A 13554-nucleotide genomic window follows, 5' to 3' on the forward strand; every position below is an offset into this window, starting at 1 on the left:
TTGTATTAATATTAATAAGTCTCAAAAACATAATGAAAAAAACTCAAGGGAATACATCCAAACTGATACTATGTGAGTCAGATTTTTCAAACACAAGTAGCATAGCACATTTTAATGAATAGAGATACATGTAGTATATGTATAAAAACATGGACCAAAAAATAGGCTCAAAATAGTGATTATCTGTGAGGAGGGAAAGAGAGATTGGAACTGGGGGAGGTACGATGGACTTCCAACCACAGTGATTTATTTGGGAAAAAAAAGATGTGTAGGAAATTTGATAAAATGCTAAAGATTTGGTCAGTCTAGATGGTGGATGTGTGCATGTTTTATGCTTTTTTACTTCTCTCTGACATATTTCAGAATAATAACTTTTTCAAAGAATCAACAGTTCAGATTCTGTACATGGAATAGAATTCTGACAAAATTACTGTCAAGGAATAAAGTTAATGCCAGCGTTGCATGAGAGTTTTACTCGGTGTGGAGGGACATGAAGTAGGTGTGGTAGGCAGTTCTAAGATGGTCCCCAAGATTCCCATCCCTTGGCGTTCATGCCCCACATGATCTTCCTTTAAGTGTGACTGTGACGGGACTTCACTTCTGTAATTAGGTTATGCTATGTGGCAAAGGTGAAGGGATTTTGCAAATGTAATTAGGGTCTCTAATCAGCTGATTTTGAGGTTATCCAAATGGAAGCTATCCTGGGTAGGCCTGACTTGATCAGGTGAAGGCCCTGAAGAGAGAGCCTGGGCCCATCCTGAAGACATTCCCCTGCTGACTCTGAAGAGCTGAGCCTCCATGTGGTGAGAGGACCCCCTGGCAAGAGATAATGGGGGACTCTAGGAGCTGAGAGCAGTCCCCATTGACAGCCAGTAAGAAATCAGGGGCCACAAGGCAGTGAGTCCTGGGAACAAGCACAGGAGCTGGGAAGAGAGCCCTGAGCTCCAGAAGGGAATGCACCTGAGTACAGCCTTCTGAGACCTGTGAGGCTGTGCCCAGACTGCTGATCCTCAGAAATTTCGAGATAATATTATACATGTGTGTTGTTTTAAGCCACTAAATGTATGATTTGTTAACTAGCAATAGAAAATGACTACAGTAGGTATATCTACCCTGTTGTGTAAAAATAGCTCATAAAGTGACATGCCCTCTAAACAGACAGTGTTGGGTTTTGTTATGGGATTAATTATTCACATTTTATATGAACTTCTACAATCAATAAACTAGACTATTACAGTGTATTACATTTACTACCTTCTCTACCTTCTCTTGGATCTCAGTTTGGAGTGAGATCATCAAACCAGGCTCTCAGTTTAGATAAAATTCCCACAAAGGATCCACAGAAATTGTTTCTAAGCTTGTATAACAAAAATGACACACCCATCCAACACTAATGTCTGTGCAAATGTCTGCCTCATTTGGAGTTGTTTTGAGACCACTGTGTTATATGTTGTTGTTTTGAAGCCATACTGTGGGGTTTACCTCCTTGAAGGAGTAGACATTCTGAGTATTCATCATGGTGAAGTGGTGAGTCTTCTGAAAAGAAGTAGGAATTTGAACTTGAACTTTAGAACATGCAAGAAATGAAGCTACTGTTGGAGTAAGACCGGAAGCACATCTGGAGACTCTCTTATTGGGGTCACCACTAAGAATGAATGAGTACTGGCATCTTGTTACCCAGTTTATCACGTGCATGTTACCTTTTATGTTTATTTCCTTCTTGGCCTTCCCTATCTTTTAGTAAAGTCTCATTTAAACCTTCTAGTCTGTTCTCTGCTGTGCTGGGGTATTAAGAGAATGGACACTTTCATGCGTTGGGCCATGATGTGCTAATAGTGCTAATTAGCAAGAGTTCCCTAAGAGAAAGTCATCTCTGGGAACAAGATGCTTAATAAACAAGATGTTTATTAAAAATGCAAGTTTGATTTCCATATTGTTTGAGAGCATTGTGGTTTAAGATGGTGGGAAGAAGCAAAACTGGCTGATGGTCTGATTTACAGAGATGGTGCCAGATCTTTGATAAATGGACCACTAACTTTAACAGGACATACCCCTCAGTGTACGGTCTGAGTTGGCCTCACCACCCTCACCTCTTCAGTTGCCTTCATGCCACTGACATCTGTATCAACATGCCTTGTCCACGTCTCTTTCCTGTGTTCCGCACTCACATATCCCTTGTTCATTAAACATCTTCCTCTCAGTGTCCCATCTAAAAGTGAATGCATCGTCTTTCTCCAGAATTACCCAAATCCCACATCGCAGTAGATGTCACCGCCCACATTGTTGCCCAAGCTAGAAAACTAGCAAGAATCCTGGAGCTCCACTCTCTTCCTTTCTCCACTCCTCAGCACCTCTCACCTTGAATCACAGCAGCCACTTCCTAATTGGTGTCCCTGCTTCCAGGATTTCTAATGCAAAACTCCTTCAAGTGAAGGAATAAATGCTCAGTGGCTTCCCACTGCTTTCAGGATCAACTTCTAATCCTTAGCTTGGTGTACGGGGTCCTTCACCATCTGCTGCTTCTTACTCGTGCTGCTTCTCGTCCTCCTCCCTAATCCTGGCTGGGCTGAATTGCTCGAAGTCGTTCAAATATGCCAAGATTTCTGACCTCCAAGCATTCGCGGTGTTCCGTCTTGCTGAAATATTTCTTTTCTTTTCCTTTCTCTTCTTTGTTTTTTTTTTTTTTTTTTTTTTTCTTATTAACTCTTACTCCTCCTTTCCCTGCCAGACCTTGCTACCCTCTTGAAGAGACTGTGTTCACGTCCATGCTAACACTCTCGCAGTTGTGTTAAAATGGTTTGTCTATCTGCCTCTCGAGGTGACCCCCTGAGGGTGGGGCCGTGCATCACACAGAGTGCCACAACGCCTATTTGTGTAGGAGCGCAACAAATGCTTGATGCGTACTTATTAGTGAGTGGAATAATAAACCTATATACTGGTGAACCAATGACTATGAAGATGAGTAAGTGTAGGAAGGAATGAAGGATGAATTAGATAAGGAGTAGCCTTTGCCTTAGGTCAAAATGCAGCTCTCGTTTTTTTTAAATGTTTATTTACTTGGTTACTTCACCACGGTAGGGTTGTTTTGCTCATGATCTGTGGGCCTAGTCCCTTTTAGAGTTCTGAGCACTATGATGAGTACTTTGAGTGCTATCAGATAATAAAGTGGAGTTGGACAGTGAGGCAAATTTTGTATATGAATTTTCTTATTATTTAGACCAAATAGACGGAGAGAGTAACTTGAATATTTAATGTCTTCCTAAAAATGCACCGTAAATAATGGAAAGTGAATGACCTGGCTCCTTCCCTTATTTTGCTCTTGTTTTTATTTGGGTTGACAAAAAGGAGGAGGTCTGGGGAGGAGGAGGAATTAGGAGGGGATTAGAGATCATGCCAAGAAGAGAGCCCAACTCTTCCCTCCTCTCAAATTCTGTAATATGACAAGCTCTGATGTCTGACACGGTGGACAATGGAATATTGTGGCTAATCAGAAATCTGGATAATTGAAATGTCAAAACTCTCCAGTGTGGACCACTAATTTTTCAAAGCATTGAAAGCACAAGTAAGTGTACTCAGTGCGGTCATGATGCAGAATAAAGTGCAACCTTTGATTCAAGAGCTGCTTCTGAAGGGAGAAGAGCCACTCTTAATGGGCACGTAGGTGCTGGTTTAGCACAGTAACGTGCCAGACAGAAACTGTACTTCCTGTAAACCCAAATCTCTTCCCTGGAGAACCCATTAGATCCTCACCAAAATCAACGTTCTTCCTGAGTCAGATTGAATTTTTAATTGTAGGTGGTAGACAAAAAGGGATAGATGACTCAATGTAAACAATCGCTGCTATTGACAAAACAGTGCAAACCACATTTCCTGTTCATAGTGGACAGAGTCATCCATGCAGGAAAACATTTCTATGGCAATAATAACAAAATTGTATTCTTTTTTAATCCTTCCCCTTCAAATCCTCTAGCACTCAGCATAGTGCTTGGCATGTAGTTGGATATTAATGCATGTTAAGTGATTATTGCTTTTTATTGAATTTAGATACTTTGTAGTATACTTTTAGATTCTTTGTTAGAATGTGTTTAGTGCGCTTTCTTCCCTGAAACCTGAAAATACATCATATTTCATGCTTTTCTCCTTTGGTTGTTAGGAAAAATCAGCAACTTTCAGCAAAATTGTCAAGAATTGAAGTATTTAACCTTTGGTTAATGGTCAAGAAGCAAGTCCATACAAACAGCAAAAAAGATGAAAATGTTTAACTTGGGGTAAATGCTTATGATATAATGATAAATGAAAAATACTTTAAAAGTAAAAAACCACTTACCTGCCACCATAGATGAACCTTGAAAACATTATGCTAAGTAAAAGAAGCCAGGCGCAAAAGACTGCATACCGTATGATTCCATTTATGCGAAATGCCAGATTAGACAAATCAATAGAGACAGAGAGTAGACAAGTGGTTACTAGGAGTCCTTGGAGAGAGGGGAAATGGGGTTTCTTTTGGGGTGATGGAAATGTTTTAGATAATGGTGATGGTTGTGCAACATTTTGAATATGCTAAAAAGCAATGAATTGTACCCTTTAAAATGATAAATTTTTATGTAATGTGAATTTTATCTTAATGTAAAAATTACCAAAAACTCCTATAGTTTTATAGCCATTAAAAAGTATGAGAGGCCGGGCGCGGTGGCTCACGCCTGTAATCCTAGCACTTTGGGAGGCCCAGGCTGGAGGATCACTTGAGGCCAGGAGTTTGAGACTATCCTGAGCAAGAGCTCGACCCCATCTCTAAAATAAAAAATAAGAAAAATTAGCCAGGTGTGATAGTGCACGCCTATAGTCCCAGCTACTTGGGAGGCTGGAGTGGGGAGGATGGGTTGGCCCAGGAGTTTGAGGTTGCAGTGAGCTATGATGACTGCCACTGCACTCTAGCCCAGGAAACAGAAAACGACTGTCTCAAAAAAAAAAAAAAAAAAATTACAAGAGAAAATATACAGGAGATAATTCATTTGAAGTGTTTAGTGCAGGGCCTGATATATAGAATGTGCTCAATATTGTTAACTATTATGGTTAACTATAATAGTATATGGAAAAATAAAAACAATTTCACCTTGCATATATTTGAGTTGGTGAGTTGTAGATGAATGCACTTATTTTTATTTCCAGTAGAGCTATGATCATATTTTGCTAGTATAGTAAGTACTTTGTTTAAGGATTTGAAAACAAAAAATAAAAGCTTTACAGACTCAGACGTGTTTTTTAAGCAAAAGTTTGGTTTTTTAAAGAGTGCAATGCGTACCACCCAAAGAATGGACATATTTGAAACTCGGACTTAGGGCGGGGGGGGTGGGCAAGGGCAACATACATAACCTAAACATCTGTACCCCCATAATATGCTGAAATAAAAAAAAAAGTTTGGTTTTTTTTCAATTTCAAAATATTACGGGGATACAAACATTGAGGTTACATATATTGCCTTTGCACTGCTAAGTCAGAGTTATTCTACAAGTTTGCCCATCCCCAGACAGTGCGTACTGCATCCATTAGGTGTGAATTTATCCATCCCTTCCTCCCCACTTCCTCCTGCCCGACAACCAATGAATGCTACTTCCATATGTGCATATTAGTGTTGATCAATTAGTACCAATTTGATGGTGAGTACATGTGGTGTTTGTTTTCCCATCCTTGTGATACTTCACTTAGAAGAATGGGCTCCAGCACCATCCAGGATAATATAAGAGATAGTTCACCACTGTTTTTTGTGGCTGAGTAGAACTCCATGGTATACATCTACCATATTTTATTAATCCGCTCATGTGTTGATGAGCACTTGGGTTGTTTCCACATCTTTGCAATTGTGAATACTGCTGATATAAACATATGCGTGCAGATGTCTTTATTATAGGATGACTTTTTTTCCTTTGGGTAGATATCCATTAGTGGGATTGCTGGATCACATGGTGGTTCTACTTGTAGTTCTTTGAGGTATCTCCATATTACTTTTCACAGAGGTTGCACTAGTTTGCAGTCCCACCAGCAGTGTATGAGTGTCCTTGTCTCTCTGCATCCACACCAACATTTGTTGTTTTGGGACTTTTTGATAAAAGCCATTTTTACTGTAGTTAAGTGATACCTCATTGTGAGCCAGAGTTTCTTGTGAAGAGCTTGCATTAGTGGAGCTACTCAGCTCTTCAGGGAGGGAGAAAAAGATAAGAAAAGGGTACAGATATATTATAGCATAAGGATAGAATAGAGAAGCCATCCTTCCATTTGTCCAGCATCTGTACATAGTCATTTGTTAATAAATATTCATTCTGTTCTTATTTTCTCATCATCAATGTTCATCTTAGATTAGCTCCCAAAGGGCAAAAGGACACATAGTTAATTTGCTTAATATAGTGCCTAGCATGATGGTATGGCTAGATAACTGCTAAAGTGATAATTAAAAATATTTTTTTCCTTTTCCAATAATTCCTATTTAATCAAGCCAAAACATATTTGTGTACTGGAGAACTATTCTAGGGCTTTGATTTAAAATAGCACAGAAGATTTTAATCTCTTTTCTGCAAATACCCCAAAACAGGAACAATACTGTTTTCATAAATCTGAGTCATATGCAATTCAGCTGCTATCCCCAGGTTAATTTTATTAATATAACTGTAAAAAGTGTGTGTGCATATGAACAAGGACTGGTTAAGACTTGGAAAAAATGGGAGAGGGGAGATAGGCTGATGTTGATACTATATGTGACATATTTGTTCTTTTCTGATTTCCAGTATTGCTTCCTGAGCAATAATTTTTTTAATCAACTTAGAAATAAAAAATGAATCACCTCAGAACCTCTGAGACAAGGCTGCTGGACTGGCAATTTTTCCAAACATCAAGGGCATGAAGAGATGATATTTTGTGCATCTTCTATTTTAAGCTTGCATCTTTGAACTTGAACTTAAAGAAGAATCCCCAGCTGATGTCTTGCTTGTTTTCCTCCTGTGTTTCTTTCTTGCTTATTTTACCAACATACTTACATTTAGCATGAAAGCTGAAGAAAGCCTAGATAGCTTTCTTGGAATTGAGATCATGTGATCTCATTTTAAAGTTGAGGAAACCAGGCTCAGGGGTGATCACAGCATCTTGGGCATTGGAAGGGACCTCTGAAGGCAGCTGATCCAGCCCTTTCCCCACCACTTGCCAGTAGGAGAGGTTGAAGTCATGGCCCAGGTTACACACCTCACAAGTGGTAGAACCACAACTTGAGCCTGCTTGTCTAACCGCAGTGTTTTTCCCGAGCTACCCCTATACCTGCTTGGGATCACCTTGCTTGGCGGGAGAAGGAGGCCCAAGAATGGTGTCCTGGGATCCTGGGTCCAGGTAATTACTTTACCTTTGGGAGTTCCTTTTTGGCCCTGCTGAAGTCCTATGTAGAATTATACCATTCAGGGAGTTTCCTGATCTTCACCTTCCCTAGTTCTGTGAGTGGCCCTACCAGGTGGGCCTGGCGTGCACATGCCCAGGAGGGCAGTTCTTTCCAGAAGCTTTTGGCTTTGGGGACCTCTCCATGCTCCTTAATCCAGTCAAGGTTCTGACTCTGTTAATGGATGAGGGTGGGTTATGCCCTGTGAGATCCTGACCTCATCTTGGGACCTGAAAATCTTCCAGTGATTTTCCTTGTCCTGAATCTGCTATTTCCAAACTCATTTGAGACCAAGATAAAGCATCCCCATTTACAAGGTATAACTCCTAGGCGAGGTCATTCACCAGCCACTTCTTGGTCTTGAGGGTCCTAGGGTGACATCTCTGAATCTCTCAACTGCTTTTTCAGCACTAGGTTGGTATTTCTATTCTTTTCAGTGAAGAGAGAGAGAGAGAAGAGAGAGAGAGAAATATTGGAGTGCACTTTGTGGTACTCAGTTTTGAGAACAAGCTTGATAGAAAGTCTATTCATTGTGCATGTCACCTTTGATTCTTTCAGGCTTCTCTCCCTGGCAACTCTTATTTCTCCCATAAAAACCCATATCTGGCTAAAGGCTGAAAAATAGCAAGTGCGTTTCTTTCTAACTGCCCTGCGTTCATTTGGGGTGGAGATGATTAGAGGCGCAGTTAATCATTAGTAATATAAACCCTAAGACTGGGGCACTTGAGGTTCTTTTGCTACTCAACAGAGTGCTCTTGTGGCTGGTTTTTGAGCACAGATACATCTTTATTTTTACGTACTGAGCTTTCTTTGACATAGAAGCCAAAAATTTACTTGAAGCAACCTAAATAGTGTGAGAGAGAATGTTTGTTTTTTAAAGCCCTGAGCATTACAGAGTATCCTTACAGCGTGATATAGGTATGTTCATATAGAACAGCTGAACACAGGCAATTTATAAAGCAAGAAGTGTGTGCATCATGCTTTTAAAATGTACTTAAAATATTTTGAATCTTGGTGTTCTTGGCCATTTAAGAGTCTCTAACACTAGGTTTTAAAATGGGAACCAAACAGGATTGAGGTGTTTTGTTTGTCTTTGCTACAATTTGGCACATGTTTATGCGTATACTGTTGTTCCAAAAATGATTTAATATTATGCATTCACAATTCTGTAGTGTATACTGAAATTCATTTAGTAATGTATGCACAAAATAAAGAGATCAAGGAAAAGGTATTAATAGAATATGTAGGAAAATAAAATTAAGCTAAGTATAAGGTTATTATAGAAAATGCATCTTGTGAGGTTCACCTATTTGGTTGACTAGTGGGCATGGGAAGGATACTGAATTTAAATGAAAATTTCTTTATTGGTTATAATTCATATCTCTTTTCATTGCCCTAGAGTTTTTTAACTGTGTCCGAACAACTCTGGGTTTTCACAAACTAGTTATTTGAGTCTGTGAATTCACATATCTAGTGATATCCTCCTTGAATCTTCCTGCCATTTAGTCAATTAGCAGGTCACCTATCAGAGGATGACGAAGGAAAACAGGTGTGGAAGTCATCCCAACTCATTTATTTCTCGGTTTTAAAAAGGGGTGTGTGTATTGAGGGGAGGGGTGAGTGAAGCTGTTAGATTAAAGAATATTAAAAATGTGTGATTTTTAGTTGTCAAAAGTTCACACGACTGAAGGATTTCATATAGGCATCTTGTTAAGGCAAAGCTTTTGGAGCATGTACAGCATTTCTTATTAATAAAAGTGAATATGTCCCTATACTCACATAATTATAAACCTGTTCATACAAGATACTTGGGATCAGAAACTTCATAAAAAGCTTCTTGATCAGATATACCTGAACAGGTCATTGTCTAGAAATAACTGAAAAGAATGCAAAGAATTAAAGATCATAGTTGTTCGATACTGTGGTAAATATATCAAATCAATAGAATGTTATGTTGCTATTAAAATTACAAAGGTTGCATAAAGAGGGAAGAGTATTTATCATAAAAATCTACCATAAAAAGAGTACTTATTATAAAAATATGAGAAAAATAAAAGCCGATATGTAAACTATAAAATATGTAAAATATTTCTGCAAGTTGACAAAAAATAAAGGTAATGTGTGAAAACAAAATAGTTACATTGGGTTGACTAAGACGGTGCATTTTTTTCTCACAGCATTCTTTGATGTTTTGTCATAATAAATATAATTGAGAGGGAAGAAATGACAACAAACCTTTCATGTTAAGAATATTTTTTACAGCTTTACTGACTAATGTGTACTTTCTGCTCATTGTCTTTTAAAATATGACTTTAAAAAAGTCTGAATTTTATGGACTCATGGGAGATTATCTACTGCTTTTCTTGACATTAAAATTTGCATTTTTTGGTATTTTCCCATCAAAATGTATGCAGGAGAACTCAACAATCTTTCTTTTTTCTTCTTTCCAACTCTTGATTTTCTTAGGCATTGCCACAGGAGTCTTGGTTCGAGAACACAGCAAGCTGTCAAATTTGGAGAAATTCTACTTTGCTTTTCCTGGAGAAATTCTAATGAGGATGCTGAAACTCATCATTTTGCCATTAATTATATCCAGCATGATTACAGGTACCTTGAGAAAATGGATGTTCTCTGTGATTACTTAAGGAGCCTTCACCTAAGTTGTTCTTTTCTAATTATGGGAAAAATCGATATGCATTAGATACATCTCTCTCTCTCCCTTTCTCCCTCTATCTCTCCCTCTCTCTCTCACACACACACTCCTCACTTGGAAAGTGTACATTTGCGTGGGTGGAGAGATTTCATTATTTTCAAAGTAACTTTGCTCTGTCATAGGCTGTGTCTACAGTATTGTCTACCACAGCTCAAATCTTCATTTGACCAGTACATGATGACTTATGAGGAAGATGCCATTTTCAACATAAATAAAATGCTATCTAGGGCACAGAAGGAAAAAAAGGCACATTTGGTTACGGCAGTATCAGGCAGTGTCCTCGGGAAAAATGCAGTTGTCAATTTTGCTCAGTTCTCAGTGCTGCACTCATTTGTTTCCCAGCTGCAGCCGTCCCGCCCCTAACCTCTCAGCAGCTGTCTGCAGGGTCCCTCTCCCCCTCACTCCTCACCCACTTCCACTGCTCCACAGACCTGAGGACTTGCTATGTACCTGCCCTGGAAATCTGCCCCGGGGACCAGCAGCCAGGTTCTATGTGAAAGGTTTAAATACAGGCATGTGCCATATTTTAAAAGCCCGGTATTTTTAAATCAGAACTTGTGATACAGTTAAATTTGAAAATGACTTTTCCCTTGTTGATCATGATATTGTTCTTTTAAAGAGCAAGCTCCATCATGTAGATAGAGGTTAAGCTGGTTTACAAAAATGTCATTCATCTGGGTGTAAGTTTCTCTGTGCATTTGGTAGTTTCTTGTACTTACCTTGATTCTGGCAATTGGGAAAATGTGGCATGACAATCACTAGTGTTGTGAGCTTCAAACCAAGGTTTTATGTAAACATGCAATTAGAAGTCTTGACATATCCTCTTCTAGGACATTTGTCTCCACTGTCCTGGGACTGATCCTCGTGGAGTACTGGACATTGGCTAGGGAAAGGGAGGGTGGATGTCAGGATCTGCTGCATTCAGCAACTGCGTTGCTTGAAGAGCTGTCACTTTGGCCATTGAACTTCCCAAGTGCCAAACTCCAGTCAGACTAGAGTCCCTTGGTAGCTTTGTTCTTAAATGGTCTTGGTGTTCTTGGCTTATGAGAAATCGAAAGAAGACATTTAATTATTTTTATGTATGTATTTAATTATGTTTAGAAATGCCTGGTTTCATTTAAGCCTAGCAGCTTGAGGGACAAAGCAGCCAACCAGTTGTCTGTCCCATATAATGTTTATTTGTTTAGCTTTAAATTGTCATATGCATTTAAAATTTGGAAAATTTCATGTAAATATTCAGATTTCTGGCTTTCTCTGAAAAAAATTAAGATCTGACACTAGACCCATGTTTCCATACACCAACAGTGGTCTGGAGCCAAGACACAGTTACTCCATTTAGTTGGAGCAAATGCATTTGAGGATGCCACAGTCTTCACTACTCCCTATTTCCTAATACTTTGTCCACTTTGCTCTTTTATGTTACCTGAATGGCCCCTGCAGACATTTCATTTATAATCCCTTAGAATTTTTTCTGTACCAAAGATTCTTAATCTTTTCATGGGCTCCTTCAAGAACATGAAAGCATTGGGCTCTGTCCCAAGGAAAATAGTCACAATTTTACATGTATACAGTATTTTGCATGCAGCTACACAAGGTGCATAAACCAAGTGAAGAGTGATACTATTTAACTCTTCTGTTTATAGGAGAGAGTATAGAAGGTTGATCGAAATTAGGCAGCAAATCCAAAACTCATGTAGTAAACCAGGTCGTAGAAGAAAAAGTAAAAATACATAATGCATATACTAGTTCTATAATGTTAGATGTTTGCAAATATGTGCCACTCTTGGCAGTCAATAACTCGTGATATTTTTGCAGTCTGGATGTTTTGTGTGCTAGCCCAGCCTTGCAAATAATCTAGGAAAATAATTTACAACTCAGAGCATTCCACTGACATAGCCCAGCTGCTTTTTGAAGCTGTAGCACAGGTCCAGTAGTTTCTACACTTTTCCTTCACCAAGCTTCCAGCAGCTAGTCAAGAGCTAGAAAGAAAGAGAACAAAACCACTACCCTTTCTCTTGATGTACAGCAATGAAATAGTCAAAGATTCAAGGGACATGAACGAAGTGCAGGGGCAATGATGCCATAGTCATGCTTTAAATTGTAAGATTAAAGGGAAAAAGCAACAATACTAATGTTGGCACTGCTGTGGGGAAATGAGTTCATTTATACATTTTTAGTTATATAAATTGGAATGGACTTTCTGGAGGACAGTTTGGAACATGTTTTGATCTTCCCGCTTAGTAATTCTATTTCTCAGAATTTATCATAAAGATATAATCAGAAATCTATTCCAAGATTTAGGTACAAGGATATTCATGGCAGCATTTTTTAATAATGGTAATAAAATATAAGCAATCTAAATGCATGGTATACCCATGGGATACTACGCAACTGTTAAAAACCTTGTTTTGGAAACATATTTAATGACATGTGGAAATATTCCTAATACAGTATGAAGTGGGAGGATAAAACAAATTATACATTCAGATATTATGCACAATCAAATTTTATTAAACTATATATACATTTTTAAAAGTTGGGACCAAAACCAAACAGTTAACAATGATTCAATCTGGATAGTAAGAAAACATGATCCATTGTGCTTTCTTTACACTTATGTGTTATTTTTGTTTTATATATTTTATGAAAGAGATGGGGGTGGATTCTGCTCCGTGATCCTCCAGCTTTGCCTCTGGTGGTTTCTCTGCTCCCCTCCTCCCACCTCTGCCCCCTGTCCCTGCTAGCTCAGTGCCAACGTTACCCAGGTATGCAGCTCCTTAGCTCCTTCCCCCAAGGCCTGCAGCAATCTTCAGCCTCCCCTCCCAGAAGGTGGCTGAGGAAAATACACAGGAAGAGCTGTTTTCACATTGCAAAAGCCTTCATAAGTCCAGCAGGCTAGTAGCTTAATTTATACATTTATTAGGCCAAAGAAGAATGCTTGTGGGAAGCTGGGGAGAGTTGAATGAGTCCCCTAAGGATACATAAATTAGAGGCAGAAAAACAGCTAAAATGGAGACCCAAGATCAATAATCTGTGCTCCTACATAAAGTAAACTCTCTTGCCACATTAGCAGGTAGAAAAAAATTCTGCCATAAAAGCCTCTGGTGACGTAAAAATAACTTATAGCTGTATTTTTAAAACGGGAAGAATCCCTTTTTATGTGATGATGAGATTAAGAAGTCATGGTAACCAGGGAAATTTTAATATAGACTGGCTATTAGATGGTATCAAGAAGTGGTTGATAATTTTTGTTAGAGGTGATAATGGCATATAGTTGTGTAAGAAAATGTCCTCATTTTTAAAATGCATATGGAGTTACTCAGGGATGAAATGACATAATGTCTTGAATTTGCTTTAAAACAGAAAAAAAGAGGAAAACAGTGCAGTAGATACAATCTCAAGGTTTTTTCAGAGACAGACAGGTGGG

The 13554-nt window shown here is 38.7% G+C and overlaps 1 protein-coding gene across 1 annotated transcript in view; it reads left to right on the top strand.

Moving 5' to 3' along the window:
• Nucleotides 1-13554, top strand: part of SLC1A1 (solute carrier family 1 (neuronal/epithelial high affinity glutamate transporter, system Xag), member 1) — a 77365-nt gene that overhangs the window by 29309 nt on the left and 34502 nt on the right. The window contains exon 2 of the mRNA XM_012652895.1: nucleotides 9881-10021. Coding sequence (XP_012508349.1) covers nucleotides 9881-10021 — 141 coding nt within the window. The remainder of the gene's footprint in view (nucleotides 1-9880; nucleotides 10022-13554) is intronic.

The sequence above is a fragment of the Propithecus coquereli genome, unplaced genomic scaffold, assembly GCF_000956105.1.
Source record: "Propithecus coquereli isolate 6110/MARCELLA unplaced genomic scaffold, Pcoq_1.0 Scaffold403, whole genome shotgun sequence".
In the NCBI taxonomy this organism is placed as follows: Eukaryota; Metazoa; Chordata; class Mammalia; order Primates; family Indriidae; genus Propithecus; species Propithecus coquereli.